The sequence below is a fragment of the Parasteatoda tepidariorum genome, chromosome 8 (assembly GCF_982258835.1).
Source record: "Parasteatoda tepidariorum strain Cologne lab strain chromosome 8, Ptep-v5.0, whole genome shotgun sequence".
In the NCBI taxonomy this organism is placed as follows: domain Eukaryota; kingdom Metazoa; phylum Arthropoda; class Arachnida; order Araneae; family Theridiidae; genus Parasteatoda; species Parasteatoda tepidariorum.
Genome location: NC_141762.1, coordinates 103,904,420 through 103,928,983, shown reverse-complemented (window position 1 = coordinate 103,928,983; position 24,564 = coordinate 103,904,420). Strand labels below are relative to the sequence as shown.

Genomic DNA, 24,564 nt, shown 5'->3' with positions numbered 1-24,564 from the left:
TCTTGTAGCCACTTTACTAAACCTAAACACCAATTTTTACAGTAGTTCCAAATTTTAAGAAGATGGATGAGAACTTTAGAGGGCACCCCAAACATGGTTAGAATTTTGCAATCGATAACTTCAATTTATGAATTGTTTTCTACGAGTTCAATATTAGTAATAATCGTGTCGGAGATTCACAGACACACACACCATAGAAATCTCGAAAGTTACTTTGATTTTTCTCATAAACAAAGTATCTCAAAGGATAGTCATTCAGTAACATATTTATCAGTAACAAATTCCGGACAATATTCTTTCTTTTAAGGAATTCAATCAAAGTGTGAAATATGTAACCGTTTAATCTTGAAGACCTTAACTACGCAATTTCGAACTGAAATAATAAAACTGAAATAACTACAAATAAATTCGATGAAATTCAATTATCATATGATAGCATTTCATGCAATGAGTAATAATAATAATGAAAAAAAATGTCTATTTTTTTACCGAATTGCATTTCGTTTCATAAAATAATGTCAACACTCTTTTTATAGCACTACTCCTATCACTTTGGTGTAGATTTGGATAAATGATTTTTTTTTAAAATTTTCATACATTTAACACAATTTGGAAGATTCTTATCAAGAATTAAAGCTGTTCAAAAATTTTTACACTTAAAACAAATCACGTCTGTCAAAAAATGCTGTTAGTTTAGCGCGATTTTGAATAATAGCAATTCGATAAAGTTTTCTTTTCAAATAAAATGAATATCGTAATATATTTTATAACAGTCGTTGAACAGCTGACCCAATTTTCGGGTGTAGGATTACTAATGTCCAACTCCATATCCTTGTAATTTTAAACAAAATCCAGAAGACAAGGGAACTCCAAGATCAAGTATTGGGAGAAATCTGCCTTCGTGGAGGATTTTTTTGTTGGGACTAACCCGCATTTGCGTTGAATGGAGAGGAAAACAACGGAAAACTCCCACGGTTAGCCTGACTGCAAACGCATGATCCGGTCAATCACTGATTATATTTCACGTCAGCATTGTGACCGATGCAAGTCGGATGCTGATTCGTATGGACCGGCCATTCGAACCCGGCTCACCTAAATGCTCCATCCCCTGAGCCATCGCGGCTCTTTTAACATAATTTTGTAGATTCTTATCATCGATTTAAACACAGAAACATTTAAAAAAATCATCTCTGTCGAAAAAATAGTTGATAGTTTAGCGTGATTTTGAATAATAGTCATTCGATAAAGTTTTGTTTTCAAATGAAATAAAATATAGTTTACTCAAAAAAATAGAAAAACAATATTTAATTAATAAAATTTCACGACATGACATTATGAATGATTAAACTAAACTAAACTCAACGGCGCGACAGCCCTAGAGGGCCAAGGCCTACTGTGCCCATCTCAGTTTTCTTGACCTTGGGCTCTGGTGTGTAGGAGCAGATGTTCCGGTCAGGTGGTCAGCCGAATGCAGAACCCCTAGTGTTTAGTTCCCAAGCATGCTTGGTACTCATTTATCGACCCACTGAAGGAATGAAAGGCTGAGTCAACCTTTCCCGGTCCGAGGATTTTGAATGATTATAAGTTCTAAAGCAAATATTTTGGCGCATGAAGTCGGATAACCTATCGTGGTTAAAAAAAAAAAAGAATATTGTCCGAGAAGTTAACTTTGTGTTTGGGTCAAGCTACGAGGTGTGGGGCGGAGAAGAGACATATGAAGGTGGAGAGTACAGTAAACAAGGTGAACACAATGAGGCATACTCTGTCCACAACCATAGCGGCGTACTTCCACTCCGCTATTATGTCCGTGACGCGGTCTTCACGTCTCATCCTGTTCGAGATGTATCTCAACTCGCGAAGTATGGCGGCCAGTTCCCTCTGAGTTGGACAGCAGCCACGGACGGTGGCCAGCTGCTCCTCCGAAGTACTGAAGTCGTCGTCTATGTCCATCACATTGGCCAGTAAGCTCCTGGAAGAACGTTGTCTCAACTCCAGTTCTTTCTTGGACCCGAAGAAGGCCTTCCTCTGGAGTTTTGGAGGCGGCCTCTGCATTCTCAGAAGCCAGGGGAGCCAAATGAGGAACATTGATCGGATCTGGAAAAAAAAGAAGTTTTTTTATTTTAATTTTTTTCTTCTTCTTCGATCGGTTAATTTTCAAGAAAACTGTCATAAAAGTGCCTTTTTTTAATCCCTAAACATTGATCAGTGCTGACATCTAGTTTAAAATTAACTAAACTATTTACAATTACTCTAAAAATATCCTGATACTGCCATCTGGTGTGTAAAATGAGAAATAAAATTTTTTCCGGGCAAAATAGATGAATTAGTTTATTCTTATTGGCGCGCTACTACTGTACACTCCAGCCCGGAAATATCACGGGAGCGAGAAATAGAGGGCAAATCCTTCCCGGGAGCGAGAAGGAAGGGGTTAATGAGCGACTTTGAGCAGAACTCCTCCAGACTAAATGCCTGGTCCAAGTTCTTAAATCCCAGAAATTGGAGAAATTTCTCTCTCCAAGAAATTGAAGGATTCATACGATACTATCCAAATTCTTGAATGGCACTGATGGATCGGAAGAAGAACTTGCGCATGCGCATTGTTCATATTCAACATTAAAAAAACATACTTACATGGTTTTAAAATTATTATATATGGAAAACTAATAATGTTATGTTATGGTAAACTATAAATGTTATGGCAAACAAATAAAGGAAACGTGAAGGGCTTGATAGCAGCTACATTTATAAAAGAATTCTATTAAATAGAAAGGAAGATAAATACCCAATGAGGCATTTCGTGGGTGTCACTACTTCTGTGGTGGTAATTAAGTACAACAACTGTCATTACCACTGAGAAAGCAACCATAACCATAATGCAGGCAAAGTAAGTACCTAGAATGACACAAAAGAGAAAATCTTAATGATAGCCCTCCACTCCCAGTGTAGTAAATGGTGACTGGTGCACGTTAAATATGTCGGGTCACAAAGTCATCCATGTTCCCACAATAAATCATACCTCTGGGAGCATAGAATTGGAGACGGATCGCTCTCTGGTTTAGGTCAAAATGACGATCTGTGGATGAACGAATGGATGTACGATTGGTTCTTCCTATTCATCCTATACAGTGAGTTGTATGCGGCTGAAGTCGTACTCTTGGTCATAGAGGGCGCCACTGAAAGACAACAAACGCACCCTCTGCTTTAAATCCGCCTAGTTTCATCAAGCAGGCTTGCTGATACTGGTTGGTTGGTTCTAATGCCACACGGGCAAGTCTGCTTGGTGAAACCAAGCAAATTTAAGGCAGAGTGTGCGATTCTTGTTTTTCAGTGGCGCCATCTATGACCAAGAATTCGACTTCTGCCACATCATACGTCTCACCTGTTTATAAGGCGGACCCATTCATAGATCCACAGATCGTAATTTTGACCTGAATCAGAGAACAATCGATTTCCAATCCAGTACCCCCAGAGGTGTTGATTTGTTATGGGAATATGGAGGACTTTGCTACTCGACAGAATTTTAACTTGCATCAGTCACCAACTACACGGGGAGTCTTCGGCCGGCGCGGTTCGAACCCGCGAACTCTCGGACGTGAGCCCAGCGCCCTACCGACCAGGCTATCCCGGCCATGCTGATACTGGTAAATGGCATTAGATCAACAGAAACTCTTATCTATTGCTTCTTACAAGTGCAGTATCTCGTAGCTCATTCGAAGAAAAAAATAAATAAAATGTTCATTTTCAAGAACAGAATTTTTTAAATCACTGACAAATTTAAACTTTAAAGATTTGATAGTGGGGATAAAAAGACCATATAAATTTTTTAAAAATAAATAAATAAATAGAGTAAAAGCTTTCCGTATATTAGTCTACATTCGTAAGAAATTTTCGAAATTTTTTTTCATAAATTCGTTATTCCATACGCTATTTCATTAAATTATTTAATATATGCAATCCGTTTTCTAGTCTGAGGATAAAAAGCCCAATACGCACAATTGTAACGAAATTTATTAAAATTAGTGTTCATAATTAATTTATGCAATTATGTTAGCAATTCAGCAAAATTAGTAAGAGAGGACATTAAAATTATACAATATTTATATGAGGCTTGGTCTGCAATGAGGAGCAAAAATAAAAATAACTAAAAAACAGAAGAGAAAGAAACCAGACAAATTGAGTTCTGAAAAAGTCGTATATTTAAAATTCGATTACTCAGGAACTAATCGACCGATTTCACTGTCTTTTGTCATTTAAGCTTACATTCTTTAAGACTATGCACATCTGTTAGGTTTTATTAAAGGTGTACAGCATAGGTTCTCAACCTTTTTAACGTTGCCGCCCCCTTAAGGAGCAAAAAATATTTCAACGCCCCCCTTTATAAAAATCCTAATATTTTGAGCATGGGGACGGAGGGATGTGTGCTGAATTATAAGAGGCAAATTTTTTAAGCAATTTTTTTACGCTTTGAATTTGTTTGGTTTTTTAAAAAAGAATAAATTAACTCGATAATTTTCTCACGGCAGGTAATCGCCGTCTATTTGTTATGATCAAAATAAATACGTTTAATGAAAAAAAAATACAACTAAGAAACCTATGCTTAAAAATAATAATTTATTCTAAATTAGATAATTAAAATAACACCCAAAATAATTTTGTTACACTAAAATGTAGTATCAACGAAACATTCAAGTAACTATGTTAGTGGGATGATTATACTTAGTGGTTCAGAACCAATTCCTTAACGCTCGGTTCAATACTTTTAGTGAGATGAAGATGCAAATACCCACATTTGCACAATTTCGAGTCGATTTCTTCTTTTTGTGACAAGATCCGTAACAGCACTGAATCCACATTCGACAAGTTAGGAGGCAGGGAAGGCAATTAAAAAAATTTTAACGATAGTCTACAGTCCAAGATAGAGACGACTGTTAACTTTAACACTAGATTGCCCATGGAAGTCATTTTGACTGCTTTTTAATTTAAATTAGAAAAAAAATGATAACAAAATTTCTTAGAATTTTGTGACTTTTTCTACAACATATAATTTTTTTTATTGTTAATATTTACAAATAACTTGTTATATAACTGAAAATAATAACAAAAATTTTAAATTATATTTTATACATTAGTTATGCTTTCTTTATTCATTAGTTATTCTATGCAGTCATTTTGACTGCTTTTGAGCAATATAGGTATTTCAGTCTTTTAATGTTAAGTAAAAATTCTGTGAGACGACCACCATTTCAAAGTTTCATTAGTTAAAAGTTCGACCAAATCCTCGTAAATCTGAACCTCTGCTGTTTCAATATTTACAAAAGGGTTCATAAAACCATTGAGGGATTTCGAGGGAACAAAACATCTTTAAAATGGTCAGAAAAGTCCATGTGCAAAGAGTCAAGGTGTTGACAATATTCTTGTGCATGTGCATCATCAGAGAGAATTTTGCCTGCATGGCTGAACTCATTCCAACCAAAATTCTGCAAAAACAAAATCAGTTTTTTTAGAAAGGCGAAAATAACTTATTTTGTAGGGATCGAACTGAGCTCATCGCCTTGAAGTTGTAAATTAATGCCGTTAAATTTTACAGATAAATCAGCCAAAGTCTTCCTTAAATTCTAGCAATCTGTCTCTTAGAGCTACATTTCTGTTTTCGAGGAACTCAAGCACAGAGTCGAAAAGATTCCAATACCTATTGAGACAGAAGCTATTGGAAAGTCAGTGAATCTCGGTGTATATTGCAAGCGATTGAATTCTTCATCGTTTTTCTTACACAGTTGTCTAAATAATCGATCTTAGAGAGCATTACTGTGAATTTTGCTCACAGCAGATACGGCATATTGCAATGATTGATGCAAACGGTCACTGAGATTTTTTCTTACTAAATACTGTCTGTGAATCACGCAGTGAACAGCTAAAATATCTGGTACCTCCCTTTCCAAAAGGGCGATAAACTCACGATGTCGACCCACCATTGCAGGAGCCTATCAGTGGCAATGGACATAATATTCACAAGAGGAATGTTTTTCTCTTTAAAATAATCTTTGACAGTACTAAAAATAGATTTACCTTTGATATCTACAATCAAGCTTCCTGCAAAAAGCATATCTTGAATAATTTTCCCTTCCTTTACAAATCGAACCTATGCCTACAGTAAAGCCTACATTACCTGGCAAGGTAGATTCATCAACTTGAAGGGAAAATTCGTTGGACATCAAAAGTTTGCATAAAGAAATTTCAACATCTTCACCCATCTCATCATTTCGTCGCCACACTAAATCATTGCTTATGGGATAGATTTTTTTTTTACATTGGATGATGTAAAACTGTTTCTAAAACTTCCTTGACAACCGGCAGTATCAACTCTACTCCGATGGTTTGAGCTTTCCCAGATTTAGCAATAAATTTCGATATATTATAAGAAGCGATTAAACCATCGTCGCATTTTTGTGATGACGTTACTAGTAACCCTGAGACCGATGGTGCCTTCAAAAACGTGAAAAAAGACGTTCGTCAAAAATGACAAATCTATATCTAGTTTTTTGCAAATGCTCTTGCGAACCTTAAGATTTCCATTAGATAAAACTTTATTACAAAGTAAACACATAGGTAATTGAGAGTTCAACAGTAATTGAACAGATCCCAACTTCAAGTACGTGACACTGTGTATTGATGACACTTCTTTTTGTCAACCGACATTGTTGGTGTCAGCAAAATACAAACGATGAAAGAAAATCAACTATTTCTCAAAATTAATAAATAATTTATCATACTATAAAGAACTAATTCGCGTACGTACCTGGCCAAATAAACTATGAGATCTAATCGAAACTGGGGGAAAAAACGCAAGAAAGCTAACGAAAACCATTATAAGAAACACGGGTCCAATCAAACATTCATGCTGAAAGCAAAGAATTTGCTGAATTGAAGTATTTGCAAAGAATTGAAGTATTTGCTGAAAGCGCATGTACTGCAATTTCCACCAAATGGCTTGAATGAGTCAGAGGCAAAAACTACTGGCTCATGCGCTGAGCTGTGTTGGTTTGTATCGAAGAATAGGTGTCGTATAAGTTCGTTTCATTGCTGTTTCAAATAGTGTATAGGATAATCTTTATTTATTATATTAATTTAATCTTTTTTTCTTTATTGCAAATTTTTTTATTAAACTAATCTTAATTTAATAATTTTATTTGTAAGTTTCAAAATTAAATTTGAATGACAAAACATGCTCAACGCCCCCCTACTGCCCAAAACATACCCAACGCCCCCCTACTGCCCAAAACAAGTTCACCGCCCCTCAGCATAGTCCCACCGCCCCCAGGGGGGCGGTATCGCCCCCGTTGAGAACCAATGGTGTACAGTGTGAAAAAAAGATATAATAGTGAATAACTTTCGTTCTAATGATCGTATTTTCATGTACTAAGCGTCAATCTTAATGATTTCTGGGGGGGATTTTAAATATGCTTCTTAATTATTGCTAACAATTAATTAAGTTCCTAAATCAGATACAAAAACGCACTTTCTCTGAATAAATATATACATTTATGTTTGTATATTCCTGACTCTCAAAATAGGAGGGAGATAAAATTGGATAAAAAATTGAGGTGGTAGGAAATTATATATATTTGGCGTCATCCTAAAGATAGGCCAAAAACCATCACCATGGAATGAGGAGAAATTTAATGTAATCTACTCTAATTGCGTTATCGCCAATACTCCGTTGCTAAGCAACCTAGCTGATAGAATAAAAAAATAATGAAATAAAAACTGAAGCCATTTATCGTTTTCGTGTTAGCTCGGGTCAGAAAGACTTTTTTTTTCTTTTTAAATAGTTAAAAGAAAAAGATCTTGAAGTTTCTAGGCAACAGATTTGTTTTTAGTTGATTTCTGCCCAAAAAACAAGGATTGCTTTCGTTTTCATCTCCTTAAAAAATAAAAGTCGAATCGATTTATAAATCGTTCATAATTTTCATTAGGCATTATTTTTATTTTTTAAGTTAAGTTAAAAGTTATTTAAATTAAGTAAATTATTATTATTTAATTAGTTATTAAAGTATTAAGTTATTTTATTAGTTATTATTTAATCATATTAAGAGTTATTATTTAATTAGTTATTATTTTAAAAGATACTTTATTTTACTCTTTATTTTAATTATTTTTTTTTTGGTTAAATAACTCAAGTTATATGATTAAATGTATCAATAGTAAGTATGATGGTAAACGGTGCTTTTCACAACTTTTCCTCATATTTCCACATTATTGCTGCTCTTAACAAAATAAAGGAATAAGTTTAATTCCTAATAATTCTAATAAGTTTAATAGTTTTTAACTGTTTCAAGTAAGTCCAAACATATTTCGATTAAATCAGTGTCACGTTTCAATTGGGCATAAATTATATAACAATAACTATATTATATAACAATAACTATATTATATAACAATATATTATTATATAACAATAAAATTATATAACAATATCTTTTTTGAACTGTGCTAAAGTTGAGAAATAATATTTAAAAAAATTTAATCAATTTTTTTTCAACATTAACCTTTTTAAAAGGCCAATTTTCCTAAAGTTTGCGGGCGAGAATGTCAAAATAAAATTTCATGTCCATAACTTGCTGTTCATTTAAAGGACAAAGCAATCTGTTGAATTAATTTTGCTGTGTACAGAAATGCATTTAATTTTCATGACTGAAATAAATAAGTAACACTATGAAAGGACAATCAATAATTTATCTTCATTTTTCGAAAGAATAGTATGCTTGATGAATAGTCAGCTGTTTTGAATTATATAATTTTAAAGAGTAGAATGTTTTTAATTTCTTAATAAGATTTAATTCTCAGCTAGCTAGCCTTTCTTTTAATAAAAACTTGACAATAATTCAAAAAGAAATTTTACTTTAAAGGAATTTTCTTAATTAAAGTACAAAAAAATTTAAATGTATATATTAATGAAAAAATAATATACGTGGTAGCGTAAGGAATAAAATTTTGAGAAATTTTAAAATTTAATAAAATAGTTGGTAGAATAGTGCCGCAAAACACGCGCGGACAGGTAATTAAAATTTTTTTTAAAGATTACAACGATATATAAGATACTGAGAAATTTTAAGATGCTTAAAAATGTTGACTACGTATTCATATTATAGTTATGAAATATATAATGTAGAAATTGATGAACATATTATTCCAAAGCTGTGCACACCTATATATTGAAATTGTATCAGTTATTGAAAAAAAAACTAAAAAGTAAAATTAAAAAAAGCTAATTTATAATCACATTCTATCAGAAACAATCTTTTATAAATCTCGTCATTCGTTGAATAAATTGTTTTTTTATTCAATAAAATGTATTATACAAATTTCTTTACTAAATTAAGAATAAAATGTTAGAAGAAACAACGAATTTTAGAAGAAAAAGAAGCGAAGTTTTATTTAATTAAAAATAAAGATTAGTGATCGGTTATTAGCAACAAAAAAAAATATGAATGAAATTTTACGCTACGCGCGCACAAGTTATGCTACTCATTAGTTAATCACATTTAAATATTTAATATCTCTTCTATTTAAATATCTCTTCATTGTCGCCATATTACTTTTTTAAAAATAACTAATTCTAATTTTTCTCGGCTTCTGCTAAATAAAAGCAATTGAATTTCTAAATTTTTCAATAGAAAAATATGCAGATTAATACAGTATAAAGGAATTGATACTTTTATAATTCACAATTTTTTAATCCAGAATTAATTAATAAAAATAATAATAATAAGAGTTTTTTATTTAATAAAAAATAAATAATTATTAAAAATTATTTTTTGCAAAAAATTACCTTTGTTTAAACAGATTTCATGAGTGGGAGCAAATTTTCTAGATTATCTTAATTAGTTATAAAAATATGATAAAAAACACAAAAGGTGAAATTAATAGCTAAGGGGTCCGAACTTTGGATAGCTCATCTGATCTAACTAAGGAGACTATTTTTTCCAGATTGCGGCAACGCCCTAAATTTTAAAGGTTAAGAAAAAAAAGAAACAGGTTTATTCAAGGAAATTACGTTTTTGAGCCCTTTTCGAAACTTAATTAATAGTTAAGACTAAATAATTAGGATATTTGTGGTCACCGCAGGAACCATTATGATTGGATATATATTTATATATAGAACTTTTAAAGAGAATTAAAATACTTTTATAGAACTTTTATAGAAACGCTACTTATATAGAAACGCTTATATAGAACTTTTTAAGAGAAAATATTTTTGCTCTCTATTATGAAATAGGTTCGTTGAAAGATAATTCCATGCCAAAAAAATTACTTTTAATAAATATTTATTATATTTCATTATTTTATTTAACTATGGTGGTAGAACAATTTTTAAATGTAAGGTATACATTTTTTACACACTTTTAAAGAATGTAAATTCACATGGTGAATTACAGAATTTCTACGAAATCAAACGAATAGTTTCTGAGAAATCGAATTTTAAAAATATAACTTTTTTATTAATCATTTCCCATAGTTCTACATTATTAGACGAAACAAAACATGTTTTTAATGCTTCCTCCAATCAAAATAATCTGTATTGAATATCATTTATTATGATGCTGTTAAGATGAGACGAACTCATTTATATAGCCAACATTTACCACAATCAAGTATTGTTTCCTTTCGAGGACCCATTAATAATCCACAGTACCTACATTTCATTTTATTTTATAATCCTAGTTGAACGGTCAGCCGTTGAACTGACGTCGACTACTAATGTTCAAATCAGTAGCCTTGTAATTTTGAAACCAGAATAAAAGGGAACTCATGTATCAAATATCGAATTTTTGAGGAAACGGACGCTTTTTTGCGTTACATGCAGAAGAAAACCACGAAAACTCCCCACGGTTAGCCTGGCTGCAAGGGACATCGTGTCAACTATCGCAAAACGATGTCAAGAACTTTTAGAAGCAAGCTACGAGGCTTTAAATAACGTTCCAAACAAAATGAATGAAGGCGCTTTTAATACATGGAAATCTCACTGAAAATGATTTATAGATATAGGAAAATATTTATAAAAACATTTTGACACCAGATGGCGCTATTCGTAGTGACCTTTCAGCAGTTCATATGATTTTATTTCATAACACATGTTGTACTGCCGATCCAATTTTGAGTTTGCGGTTTCAAATGTTCAACTCCGTAGCCTTGGAACTTTGAACCCAACCCAGATAACATTTGAACTCCTGTATCAAACATAGTTACAAACTAGCCATCGTGAATTACTTTTTAATGGGACTAACGCGTATTTGCGTTACATGGGGAGGAAACCACGAAAACCTCCCATGGTTAACCCGACGGCAAGGGAACTCTAGCCCATGATCCGTCTACCAATGATGATATTTTGCTTCAGCACTGCGGGCGGAACATGCCGGGTGCGAAATTCGAATCGACCCAATTAAGCACTCGCCTTCAAATGAAATGAAGTAGGTTCGAATCGCTGGGATTCGAACCTAATTCATTTCATTTGAAGGCGAGTGCTCTATCCTCTGAGCAACCACGGCTCAAATGTGTCGAATTGAAATCCTCTAATTAAAATGTTTGAGCGATTTCTTGGATCAGGGGTAAAATTTCCCATTTCACCCAGTGTCCGAGTTTCAGGTGTCCCAGTGTCCATTTTTCAAAACATTAAGAATCCTGAAGGTTCTGTGACTCACATACACAAAGACAGACAGTCAGGGCTCTTCATTTTTTCATTACGGATAAGTGTAAAGTAGGTAAATACTGATTGTATTTTAATGTCTTGGTTAGTACAATTCTACATATTTAAGGTAATTTAATTTAAATTAGTGTTAGAAGAAAAAAACATAATTTAAATAAGCTGATAGATTATTTTCAAATATCGCTATCTTTTTTTTTCATTAAAGTTAATAAATGCTCATTTATGAAAAATACTACTTGTATCTGTGTTATTGCGGACAACGTTAACATACTTGGTTCCTAAATGTTTTGCAAAAATAAAACAAACTTAAAAAATGAATGCTGTTTTACGGAAGATGGATAGGTATTTTATTCACACGGCACTAGAGTTGCAGTATTGGCGGCGGTCTGGGAAACATCCCTGAGAATGATTCGAAGACATGCCATGCCAATTTTGATCCTCTGCAGAGGGGATGGCTCCCCTGCTTTGGTAGCCTGACGACCTGCGCGTGAAGTTGAGCACTTTACGGTCGAACAGTTTAACGCAGGCCGATAACGCAAACCCTCGGTCCTTACGCATACTGATCAAAGTGGTCACCCACCCGCTTACTGACTGCAGCCACTGATGCTTAACTTCGTTGTTCTACAGGGAACCGTGTCTTTACGATCAGTACACTGCTGAACACTTTCACGATCAAGAAATTCCTTTGAATGCTGTAAATGTTTATGACTGTGAATTTTCAACTTATTCAAAATACGAAACAGTAAAAAGAGATGAATAACTGTGAACTATAAAGTAATTTAGGTGCTCCCATGATGAAGGAGGTTTAGTTACAGCAATATTTCTTCAAGAGTGTAACGTTATGATTTTTTTTAAAAAGTGAGCAATTTAACGAGAATTAGTTCGAGAAAAAAAAAGGAGAAACTCTAATGAAAACAAAGAGAAAAAACTAAAAGAAAAAAAATCACTTTTTCTGCAGCGCAATCATTTATTTAATTCATACAGCCACTTAGCATAACTACCTTTTTTTATGAATGTAGTTAAAGAGCCTTATTTCCTAATATCAATTTTTTTGTACAAAAAAAAAATAATTACCTGACATTTTTTTAAAAACCTGAACCCTTTCTTCCCCAAAAAAAATAAATAAGCACCAAAATACCAATTTTTTTTTGTTTCAGAAGAAAAAAATATTCTTGATTTATTAACATTTTTTTTTCGAAACAATTTATATCGTTCTTTTCGAATACAAATGAATTAAAGTTGTATTTAAAAAAAACATAATCTTTTTTTTTTCTTCTCGGAATTTACAGGTGTAACTTATTTAAAAAAAGAATAGCGTTTATACTAAAGGAAAATGTTTCTCTTTTGTTTCATTTTGAGAAGAAATATTTTTATAAATATGAAACTAAACTTTTTGAATAATTTTTTTCTTTGTGTTTTCCTGTTTAAAATGATGTATTGCGAACGAAACAAAAAAAAAGTATTTTCGTTAAGTATTTTTTTTTCTTTATATAACTGTGATGGATAATATTGGTGTAAATCATTTGAAAGAAAAAACGAAACAATTCTTGCAATTTAAATGGTCAAAACTAAATGCGGTAATTTTATCTGTGGTTTGATAAACTCATACTTTATGAACTTATATTAAACATAAAAAAAAATAGTACTGTTATTAAAGAATTATGGGAAGGACATTTTTGGTACAATTTTATTTTATTTTATAACCGGCGATGAACATTCGACACATTTTTGTAACTTTGTAATTTTGAACGCAACACAGAACACGAGGGAACTTCTGGATTAACCCACTGATGGTTTAGTTCGAAGGAATTGTTTCTTCAAAACATTATTTCCCCATCTAATAACATGGAAAAACAGACTTGCTATGTGGTGAAGACTGCATTTTAAAATACGACTTTTTACATGCAGGACCGTCAGTGGGTTACGTATTAGAACAAAAAAGCCTCCGAGAAAAGCTTATCGATGAAACAAATCCGCATTTGCGTCACACGAAGAAGAAAACCACGAAACCCAGTTAGGCAGAAGACAAGGGGATTTTTTTCCATAATTCGTTTGAGCGGAATATATTTTACATCAACGCAGTGATCGATGTGCATAATTCATATCGACCAGCCATCGCTAGGGATTCGAACCCGGTACATCTCATTGGAAGGCGAACACTATCCCTTGAGTCATCTCGGCTCTTGCAATGTTACAGTTATTATTCTTAAGCGCAAGAAATAAATGGAGGAAATCACAAATATTCCGTTATAGAGGCACGATGGCTCAGGGGATAGAGCATTTACCTTCCAATGAGATGAACCGGGCTTGAATCCCCAGCGATCATCAGTGGTAGACGGATCATGGGTCCCCTTGTCATCAGGCTAACCGTGGGATGTTCTCGTGGTCTTCCTCTCGATGCAACGCAATTGCAGGTTAATTCCATCAAAAAGTCATCTACGAAGGCATACTTCTCCCAATACTCGATCTAGGAGTTTCCTTGCCTTCTGGATTTGGTTCAAAATTACAAGGTTACGGAGTTGAACATAAGTAGTCATATACCCGAAAAATTTTGTCAACTGTTCAACGACGGTTATAAAATAATATTACGTTATGGGCAAGGGACAAACCTCTTTCAACGTTTCACCCAGCTATTGGCCACGATTGTCTTTCCAACCACTGGATATATCGTTCTTTCATGCCCTCTCTGCCAATTGTGCAACATTCGTGAAGAAATGGACGTTTGAGTCCTGCATTGGACTCTTGCAGGAAAAATACTGGATAGCTCGGTCCAAGCACTGGAAGCTGCGGGAGACAAGGATCGTGCCTCTAAAATCGTGCTTGCGTACGCTCCTCCCCTTTCTTTTTTTCCCCATTTTCATTTCAATTCCTATATTATATCGCCGTCAACCAATCGACTTTAAACTCCGACGTCCACTTCGATCTGAACTTCGATCTACTTCAATGGATGGTCCACAATGAACAGTTAACATGCTACTTGAAACTCTGAAATTATCCACCATCTCGCTCTATTGCTACTCAGTCTCGATCACACACAACGTCGGCTTGTATACACGCGACTGCTAGTGACAACACAGGAGCGACCACGACAGTGAAATTAGTACAGCTCTCGCGATCAGCAAAAGGACTGTGGTATTAATACAGCTCTTTGGGTTCTCACAAAACAGCAACGAATCAACTAGTGGTGTTCATTCATCGAATTCTATCACAGATATAATTTTGGTGGGGGAGTACTGTAGTGCGTCTACCACTAAAAAAAAATAGACATGCAAATTTGATTCTATGGTGGGGTACTTTTTCACATTATTGACATTATTGGACGTATTTAAAAGCTCGTATCCCTACACGTATTTAAAATTGCATTATAATTGCGCAAATATTACAGTGAAACCTCCAAGAAAGACTACCTCTATGTAACGACCATTGTTGAAGAAGACCTTTAGGTGAGACTATTACAACCTCAACCGGGTAAACACCACCAAATGCGAAACAGATCAAATAAGGAAAAACTAAAAATTATCAAAACAAAAAATTTGACAAAACAAGTAATCAGATTAAAATGCATTCAAAATATTCATGCGAGGCTCTTATTAAGAAGAAAGCTCTTTTTGACGATGCAACCTCATGTTGCAGTCAGAGTGCATTAAAGACGATGCTTATCAATTATTTACTTCTAGAATTGAAAGCTTAATTAAAAAAAAAAAAAACCTCTCTTATCTTTTTAAGCTAACTCATTTTCATGATATGAAATTAAATGTAGATTTAGACAAAGAATTGTTAATCTATATATATATTTCTCTTACACGGCGACAAAAAAAAGCCTCATTACTACTCCCCAAATGGCAACGCTATAAAATCGACCTATGATTGTCGCTAAAAATGTCTCATGCCAAATCTAGCCGAGGTTGCTCAACATGTAGCGCTTTTAAAAACGGAAACTGAAATAACGATTCAGCTGCGGCAATCTCATACTATTAAGCTAGGTAGAAGTGAGTAGTCTTTGTCGATAGATCTCTATTTTAGTATTTTGTCGAAAGCGCTTTTTTTCACGAATTTATGTATTACGAATTTATTTGACGATTTTTGATTTATATCACGAATTTATTTGTTGTCATTAGTTATTCATTGAAAAATGAGTCTCAGTCAATGAGTCTTAATTTGAATTCCAATTTATTATCCTTATAATCCTTAGTATTTACTAAAAAGATGTAATTTTTAAAAAAAAAAAAGTTATATGGGTTTGAATGATTGTTTTGAATTCTTAGAATTTTGTGCATTTGCAACGTACCTTAGTTAGTAGCGAGCGAAGCGATCTTGGTTTGCGAAGCAAACCATATAAGATTGCGTAGCAATTTTCGGAGGTGAGCGAACGTTAGGGAGCAGGGGGAGCAGCCCACTAGTTTATTTAAAATAGCTTTATCTTACATAATTGGTAAATTTGTTTATACGCATAGTTATATCAGTTGGGATCATTTTTAGAGACGCTTAAGTTTATTCATAGATCCGTGTTTCCATGACGCCAACATTTCTGCACCAAGAAAATGACACTGACTAAAATTAAAATTGTTTGTGAAAAATCATGTACCTTCGATAACAATTTTGAATTCAATGGAGGTAACCTCTTAGAGCGACCCTCTTACGTCAACGACCATTTTCCTATAGAACGGAGAGTGGTTGCTACTGAGAGGTTTCATTGTATCTCGATTCTCTAATTTCCCTAATTTAGTCATTTAAAATTTTTTTCCTTCTAGTTATGGCTTTAGGTTATGGTTTAGAAATTTTTATAAAACACAATAGGAAGATAAAATAACAAGGCAAAAATTAAAAATAATATGTTATTGTTTATATGCCAGGATTATTTTCAGAGAAATATTTTTATCTTCATAAAAATAAAGTAGCTTTTTTTCCCCTCAGATGTTGTGTTGAATGCGATAAAACGGCCATTTAAACTTTTCCTCATAATCAATCATTTCGAAAAGAATTTAATAGTATTACAATCCTAAATTTCAATATTATACTTCCTTTCCATATTATTAGAGGCACTATAAGATTCTATGTAAAATCTTAATTATCAGGTGATAACTATACAGCTTTATTGCTTGTTTTCGTTCGCGAATCAATGAGTTAAGACGCCCGGTGGCTGAGCGTGCCACAGGTCCCTGGTTCAATCCTCTGGCCGGGCAAGGTTGACTCAGCCTTTCATCCCTTCAGTGGGTCGATAAATGAGTACCAAGCATGCTTGGGAACTAAACACTGGGGGTTCCGGGTTCGGCCAACACCTCCTAGAAAAGAGTAGGCCTCTGCACGGGTTACCATAAATATCCTTTAGTAGTCCAAACGTAACGACATATGTCTTATTTTCAACCACTGCGCAGCTTAGTACCCCGAACGTAATGACATCTTTCTTGTTTTTCATCTATTGCGCAGTTAACTTCGTCACATCGGACTACTAAATTGATCCGTGCTGAGGCCTTCATACTTCTAGGAGGTGTTGGTTCGGCTGACCACCTGACCGGATTATATGCTCCTGCACCCCAGAGCCCAAGGTCAGAAAACTGAGATGGGCACAGTAGGACTTGGCCCTCTATGGGCTGTCGCGCCACTGAGTTTAGTTTAGTATCAATGAGTTAAATTAGACGATATATAATATAAATTTGACGGTTGGATCAATTAGACGATATATAATATAAATTTGACGGTTGGATCAATTAGACGATATATCATATAAATTTGACGGTTGGATCAATTAGACGATATATAATATACATTTGACGGTTGGATCAATTAGACGATATATCATATAAATTTGACGGTTGGATCAATTAGACGATATATAATATAAATTTGACGGTTGGATCAATTAGACGATATATCATATAAATTTGACGGTTGGATCAATTAGACGATATATAATATACATTTGACGGTTGGATCAATTAGACGATATATCATATAAATTTGACGGTTGGATCAATTAGACGATATATAATATACATTTGACGGTTGGATCAATTAGACGATATATCATATAAATTTGACGGTTGGATCAATTAGACGATATGTAATATAAATTTGACGGTTGGATCAATTAGACGATATATCATATAAATTTGACGGTTGGATCAATTAGACGATATATAATATAAATTTGACGGTTGGATCAATTAGACGATATATCATATAAATTTGACGGTTGGATCAATTAGACGATATATAATATAAATTTGACGGTTGGATCAATTAGACGATATATCAAATAAATATAGAATATTTATTATATCAGGTATTATATTAGTTTATTATAATAATGAGACCAAATTATTAGACACACTGTAGTGTTTTAATAATTACGTATTTTGCACGAGTTTATCTGCAATACATTTATATTTAAACATACATATAATGGTGTTTCTTTCGGAAGACTTTTTAGATACTTCCTATTTGTATTTTTTTTTAATGTGTTGCATTACAATGTTAACCAAGTCATGAACGAACGTAAGCAAGTGAAAACTGGTTTCAGCGACGTAAAAACAATATAGCTGTACAGTATGACCAGATAATTAAAATTTTACGTCGAATCTTACAGTACGTGTTATAATTTGGTATGAAAACATTCAAAAAGAAAAAGTTCAGACAGAGGTGATAAAGAAGAGACCAATTTTAAGATTCTCGTTCGTGTTTCATATGGTTTTCAATTCAATACAAGAATTATGTAAAGATTTCAGATTTTATTTTCCAAACCAACACTTTACTTACTAAAAAGATTGAAGCATTTTATCTATTTTTTTTTTTATTTATTTAAAATGTCAGTACGATTCTATAAATATCATATTTTTCAAAATGGAACTATTAGGTTTTGATAAAAAAAAGACATTAAGATAAACACGCATTGTTTGGCCAGAATTTAATTCGAAGATTCGACCAATCAGAGATTGTGTTAGAACATGAAAGATTTTTAATAGGGGAAGAAATAGGAGGGTGTTTTTGATTGGTTTAGAAAAAGGAATTCGTGATTTTATAAGAGCAAAAATGATTCTTTGAACATCTAATCATTTATTTGTGGGAACGAAAGTAAAATGGTGCGTGAAATGACTACAGGAAGAAAAAGAAACTTAAATTCCATTTATCTTAAAATTAGTTTCTCTCGAGTAATTTCATTGGGTAACCCCCACACATATACTTTCGATTTTTGATAATTTTTTTACTCATTTTTTTTTTGAAGCTGGCATATAGAACAGACGATTTAAAATAGCTTATTTGAGATAAAGAAGGAAAAAAAATTGCGAGACGAATGTAAGTTCTTTTTCTTCTGCAGAACGTTGACGAGAAATCGAAGTTAGGTGGCGGATGACAATGTTTTTGTTCCATCACGCAGTTTTTCCCTAAAATTATTACTTTGCTGTATAAAATTGCCTTGTTATCTAATTAATGCAATACCAACAGAGTTTTCTATACTGATTACCCTACCAAGTCAAAATTTTTGATTGCTTTCCATTGATGAACCTACCTAATATTGATGGTAACCATCAATAATTCCATGATGCACCCTTATATTTTTTGATAGTAACCAACATACGTAACCATCATCACAATGTAGGAATTCAGACTGATTTATGATAGCCCAACATAAGAATAGCAACTTGTTTTGATCCTTTATTCATGCTAAACTATCAGAAATTTCCATCATAATTTCTTAGAAATCAAATGTTGGAATGATTATGAATAACCATCATCTCAGTGTAAGAATTCGAACTGACCTATGATGGACCTACATAAAAAAAAAACAAATTGTTTTGATGCTTTATTCCATCAAAGCAATTTGATTTTTCCCAATAAACCCTCATGGAAATGCATAGTTGGAAGCATCATGGACCATCACGGATCATCATGAATTGTTGGTCCATGACAATCATACTTCTCTTGATGGTTAACCATCATAGTATTTGAATAGCATTTTTCGTCATGGAAGTTTGCAAGGCATATCAAAAACCATGAACCCATAATCGAAAATGTTGGATGATGGTAAACATCAAATAATGTTGGACCATCATGAATCGAACTGAAACCATCAATATGATTTGTTGGGACCATGAAAACTTTTGACTTGGATAAATACATACGTTTTAAGTCAAAACTAAAGCCAGACTTAGTATTTTTACATCGCACTAGAGCTGCACAATGGGATATTGTAGACTGTCTGCGAAACATCCCAGAGGATTAACCGGTGGCAACATACATACGTCACCTCACGTTTTATAGAAAGGTTCACACATCATCGATCCATCCGCAGATCGTAATTTTGACATGAGCCAGAGCATGATCAATCTTGCACCCAGTACCCCCAGAGGCATTGATTTGTTATGGGAACTTGGTGGACTTTGCATCCCTGATAGAATTAGGTTGCACTAGTCACCATTTCGTACACTTCGCCACTCGGGGATCGAACTCACGACCACTCAGACATGAGTCCAATGCCCTACCAACCAGGTTAAACCGGATCTTCATTCCTATTGCAAATGCTGTTAACCAGCAAGGAATGGACCGGTCGACTGTTAATTTTTATATTATTTTTTTTTGACTGTCTTGTTGTTTTAATCTTATTTTGAAAAGCATGAATCCATTCATTTGTTATCGTCATGCTTCGTAAACTCTCATAAAAACGTGGTGATTTTTTAAAGACATATATATTTTTTTTAAATTTTTTTTTTTGCCGAAGCAAAGTTGATCATTAGATAATACTAATTGAGTTTTAAGGGACAATCCGTTATTGTGTCGTTATTTTTATCAGGAAAATTATCGATAAAAAAAACAATGGTTGATTTTTGTGAGAGACTCGATAATTTTATCATCCTCTTATTCGGTTTTCGAATAGCCAACGAATCCGTCAATGAAACAGACGCGATTACACTGGTGTAAGAAATTGAGAGAATTTGCAGATTCGGTTGTTTATCTCTAGAATTACTGGATCGATTTTAATGAAATATGATTTGTACATGCATTGATACAATACAAAACAAATAACCATTCAACAATTGTAATACACACCTCAAGATCGTGCGTTACACTCGCTGGAATCGGGGGGGGTATGAAATTGCCAGAGGACAATGCAGGCCAATTGCCTTAGGAAATGATAAACTGCCTTATTTCAAGTATGAAATTACGCTGCAAGCCCTGTATAGCTAGCTGTGAGAGGGGACCCATTAACAATTTTTTTTTGTTGTTTATTCTGCAACCGCTGTTTCATAACTTCCGACTCCAACGAGTAGAACAGTATAACAACTGTTGAATAATTATTTGCATAATTTATTTCTAATTTAATTCCGCTTAAAAAAATGACACCAGAAAATAGACCTTACATGCCCAGATAGCAATTCAACGTGGGCGTATCTAAAGAAGTATTTTAAATACATAAAATCCCTTGCAAAGTATGTCCTCTATTAAAATGTGTGTAGTTTTATTCGATTTAGCGGAAAAATACATAAATACAATGCATCAATCGTTTTGATAGCAATGCGTGAAGAGGTACAAGTACAAAAATGTACTTTTTTTCCTTTTACCATGATGACATCTAAATTATGAGTCAGCGTAAAATAATAGATCGGAAACCTCACTTGCCTGTCTAGAAGAAATTCAGTTCACCCACTGAAATGATCCCCAATTCCCTTTTAAACGGGGTAAGTGTACAGAGAAGAATGCAGTTTGTCTACGGTAAGAACTCCCCCCGCCACATATTCTGAGGACGTCTGCTGGTAGCATCTCTTCACTCTAGGACTAACGCTCCTGGAGTGAACCCATTGGCAAAATGGTTGTTGTTTAATTTTTTTGCACTCTTTATTTGTGATATTAACCTAAATTAGTATTGAAAACGATCCAGTTTGAGCTGTAGGTAATAATTTATGATTCTTAAATAAAACAATAAAAACGAAAAAATATCGTTCAAATGATGAAATTTTGTTTTATACACAACTCAAGAAGTATCTTTCTGGTCCCATATCTCAAAAATAAACCCATCAACTTAATGCATAACAAAATTAAAAGTGAAAAAATGAATTTTAAAAAAATTGTCAAACAGCAGCGGTCGCCATAGCAAAGCATGAGCACTGTTTACTATTACTCTTGAACATAGTTGAAAAGTGTGATGACGTCCAAATAAGGTGCGCAAGCCATCAAACCCATAACAACACCCACTTTGCCAATGGAGAACAAATAGCTCGTGCTACTGAAAAACAAAAATATTATTCACGCGAAAACAGACTCTTTTTCTTCTTTCGTTTCCAGGAAATTCTTGGTGAAGGGTAACGTGAATTGATTTCTACAGTTTTCTGCGCAAAAATAAAATCTATTTCAAATGTGATGAAATATATTTAAAAAAAAGCACCTGAAATAGAAGCAATGTCCCCCCAAAAAGAATATTTTCTTCTTTCCAATCGAAAGAAAGAGATAAAAGAAAGAGATACCTATCAAAGGCACAGCATCGGAGGTGGGGGGCATCGTCTCTGCGACCAACAAAAGGAAGACTGTCAGAGACAGCAGAATAGTCACACCTACAAAAACAACATAGAAAATAGTATTTTTACTTGATCCACAAATGGTTACTTACATTTTGAACTTCTTTTTTTATATATCTAAGTTGGGGTTTTCCTCTCAGATGAATAAAACATCTTTAAAGATGAAATACACAATTTAAATATTCGAGATCAGGGCTCGAAAAAACTCAGAAATTTCACCCGTCCCCGAGGGCGGCTTGTCCAATAATGTACCCGTCCTCCTTTGAAACTAACCCGTCGCTTCTAAATAAATAAAAACATAATTTTCTCTTATTTATTACTATCATTTATATAAATTACACAATGAATTAGTAGTTACTAGGATTACATTATACAGTAATAAAAGAAATACTAGGTTACTAATAGTTAAGGCCCGGATTTTGATGACATTTGCATTTTCTTGCATTTTTTGCATTTTTGGACATTTTTTGTCTTTTAGAGCATGTTTTTAGATTTATCGGGCATTTTTCTTTAAATTTTGGGGCATATTTTGCATTTTAATGCATTTTTTAAAATTTTTTGTTAATTTTTTTCCAATTTTTACTATTTTTTATCAATTTTCATTATTACACTGGCTTCCAAACAATGAAGAAAATCTAAAAAATATTAACAGGTGAAGCAAAATCTTCTCAAATTGAAGAAAAATTGTAAGTAAGAGAGACCGTCTTTTTCAAGTACGCACCTATAACATCAGTAGACGTTGAAAGAAGCTTCTGCAGGAATGAAAATTTACTTTCAGACAAGAGACGCTCGTTTACATTTCAAATTATCAAAAAACATTCAATAATCCAATGTAATTCTGATATTTAGTAATATTATGAGATGGAAGTTGTTATATCCATTAAAGTTTCTATACAAAATAAAAATATTTTGGTGTCAATCTATTTTCCTTTTTTTGTTATTTTAGGATATAAAACATATTTTTCAAACATTAATGAATGTAGAACAAGTATTGCATCGCTTTATATTTTTAAATGACTCATAATAATTTTAAAGACCAAAATATTTTTCCAATTCAATATTTTTACTTTATTTAAGGCATTTTTTGCGCAATTTTTGCATTTTTAAGGGCATTTTTGGCTCTTTTTAAGGGCATTTTTTCCACATTTTAAGGGCATTAGTTGAGATTTTTTAGGTCATCAAAATCCGGGCTCTACTAATAGTAAAATCTAGTATTTCTTTTACGAAATAATTTATTTCTTTTATGAAATAATTTAAATGACAAAGGTCAATTTAGCTGGAATGTCAATTTCTCCGAGGGTACATGCGTTTTTTAAATGAATCAAATAGGACGTTTGCCAGTTCCACAATCAAGCCTATGATTTACAGAGATTTCTGCACAGAAATCTGAAAGGGGTTTTCCATTTAGTTGGATGTTCATAATTGCGTTTAACGCTTACGTAATGTGTTTTTTTGTAAGTTCATTGCTGAAAAGTCCCTTTCAACTGCTGCAGTACTCTCAGACTAAAAAAACATCATTCCACCATGCGCAGTACGTTGCTGTACGGGATTTCTAGATTAGAGGGTCATTTTAGAAGTGAGGCGCTCATTTAGATTTTTGTAAGATAACAAAAATTGAAAGTGTATCGAACATTAACGGGAAAATGACCGTCCGCACGGACGTCTGATTCGAGAAATTCGTTGTCTGCTGGAAATTTTTGACAGTGATGGGCATCATTCACGAAAATTTTATTCATGACTAAATTTATTCTGAATGATTATTTATATGAAAATTTAGTCATTATTCATCGTTCATTATGCAAATGTATAAAAATTTTTGAATAATGATTGATGAATAAACTCATTAGTCATGACTCATTTTTCTGAATAAAATTTGAATAACCAGCAAAAAATGCAATCGATATGTCTTTGTCTATAACGAGATGCAAAACATCGTTTGCTCTTAAACGTCTTATTTTAGGAATTAAACTATAAAACTAAGACAAGTATGACTATTTATTTTTATGTTATTTTAACTTACTCCAGCGTAACATACTTAGTTGTGCTAAAAAGTAGGTTTATAACAGTTTAGTTACTTAAGTTCATTTTGAAATTTTGTTCTAAAATCTATAAAACGCAATTTTTTATAGTTTTTGAAAGCAAACGATAATATTATTTCAAAGTTTTAAATAAAATTTTAATTTAAAAAATTAAACCCTTTTTTGCCGGGTAACCATTTCTCAAAAGTATGCATTATGTTAGACAAAAGTAAATTTTCTCAAACATTATATAAATATACTTGAAAAGGATTAACGCTTTATTTGTAGTTGTCATAATCGTAGTCAATTAGAGTATTCCGTGCCCATTTTTGTT

General features: G+C 33.1%; 1 protein-coding gene across 1 annotated transcript in view; it reads right to left on the bottom strand.

Moving 5' to 3' along the window:
• Nucleotides 1–916: 916 nt before the first annotated feature.
• LOC147806596 (neuronal acetylcholine receptor subunit alpha-7-like) overlaps nucleotides 917–24,564 on the bottom strand; it is a 95,911-nt gene continuing 72,263 nt past the window's right edge. The window contains exons 6-8 of the mRNA XM_087169541.1: nucleotides 22,162–22,248; nucleotides 2,783–2,892; nucleotides 917–2,094 (exon numbers count right to left, since the gene is read on the bottom strand). Of these exons, the coding sequence (XP_087025667.1) occupies nucleotides 1,681–2,094; nucleotides 2,783–2,892; nucleotides 22,162–22,248 (611 nt within the window). The 3' untranslated portion in view covers nucleotides 917–1,680. The remainder of the gene's footprint in view (nucleotides 2,095–2,782; nucleotides 2,893–22,161; nucleotides 22,249–24,564) is intronic.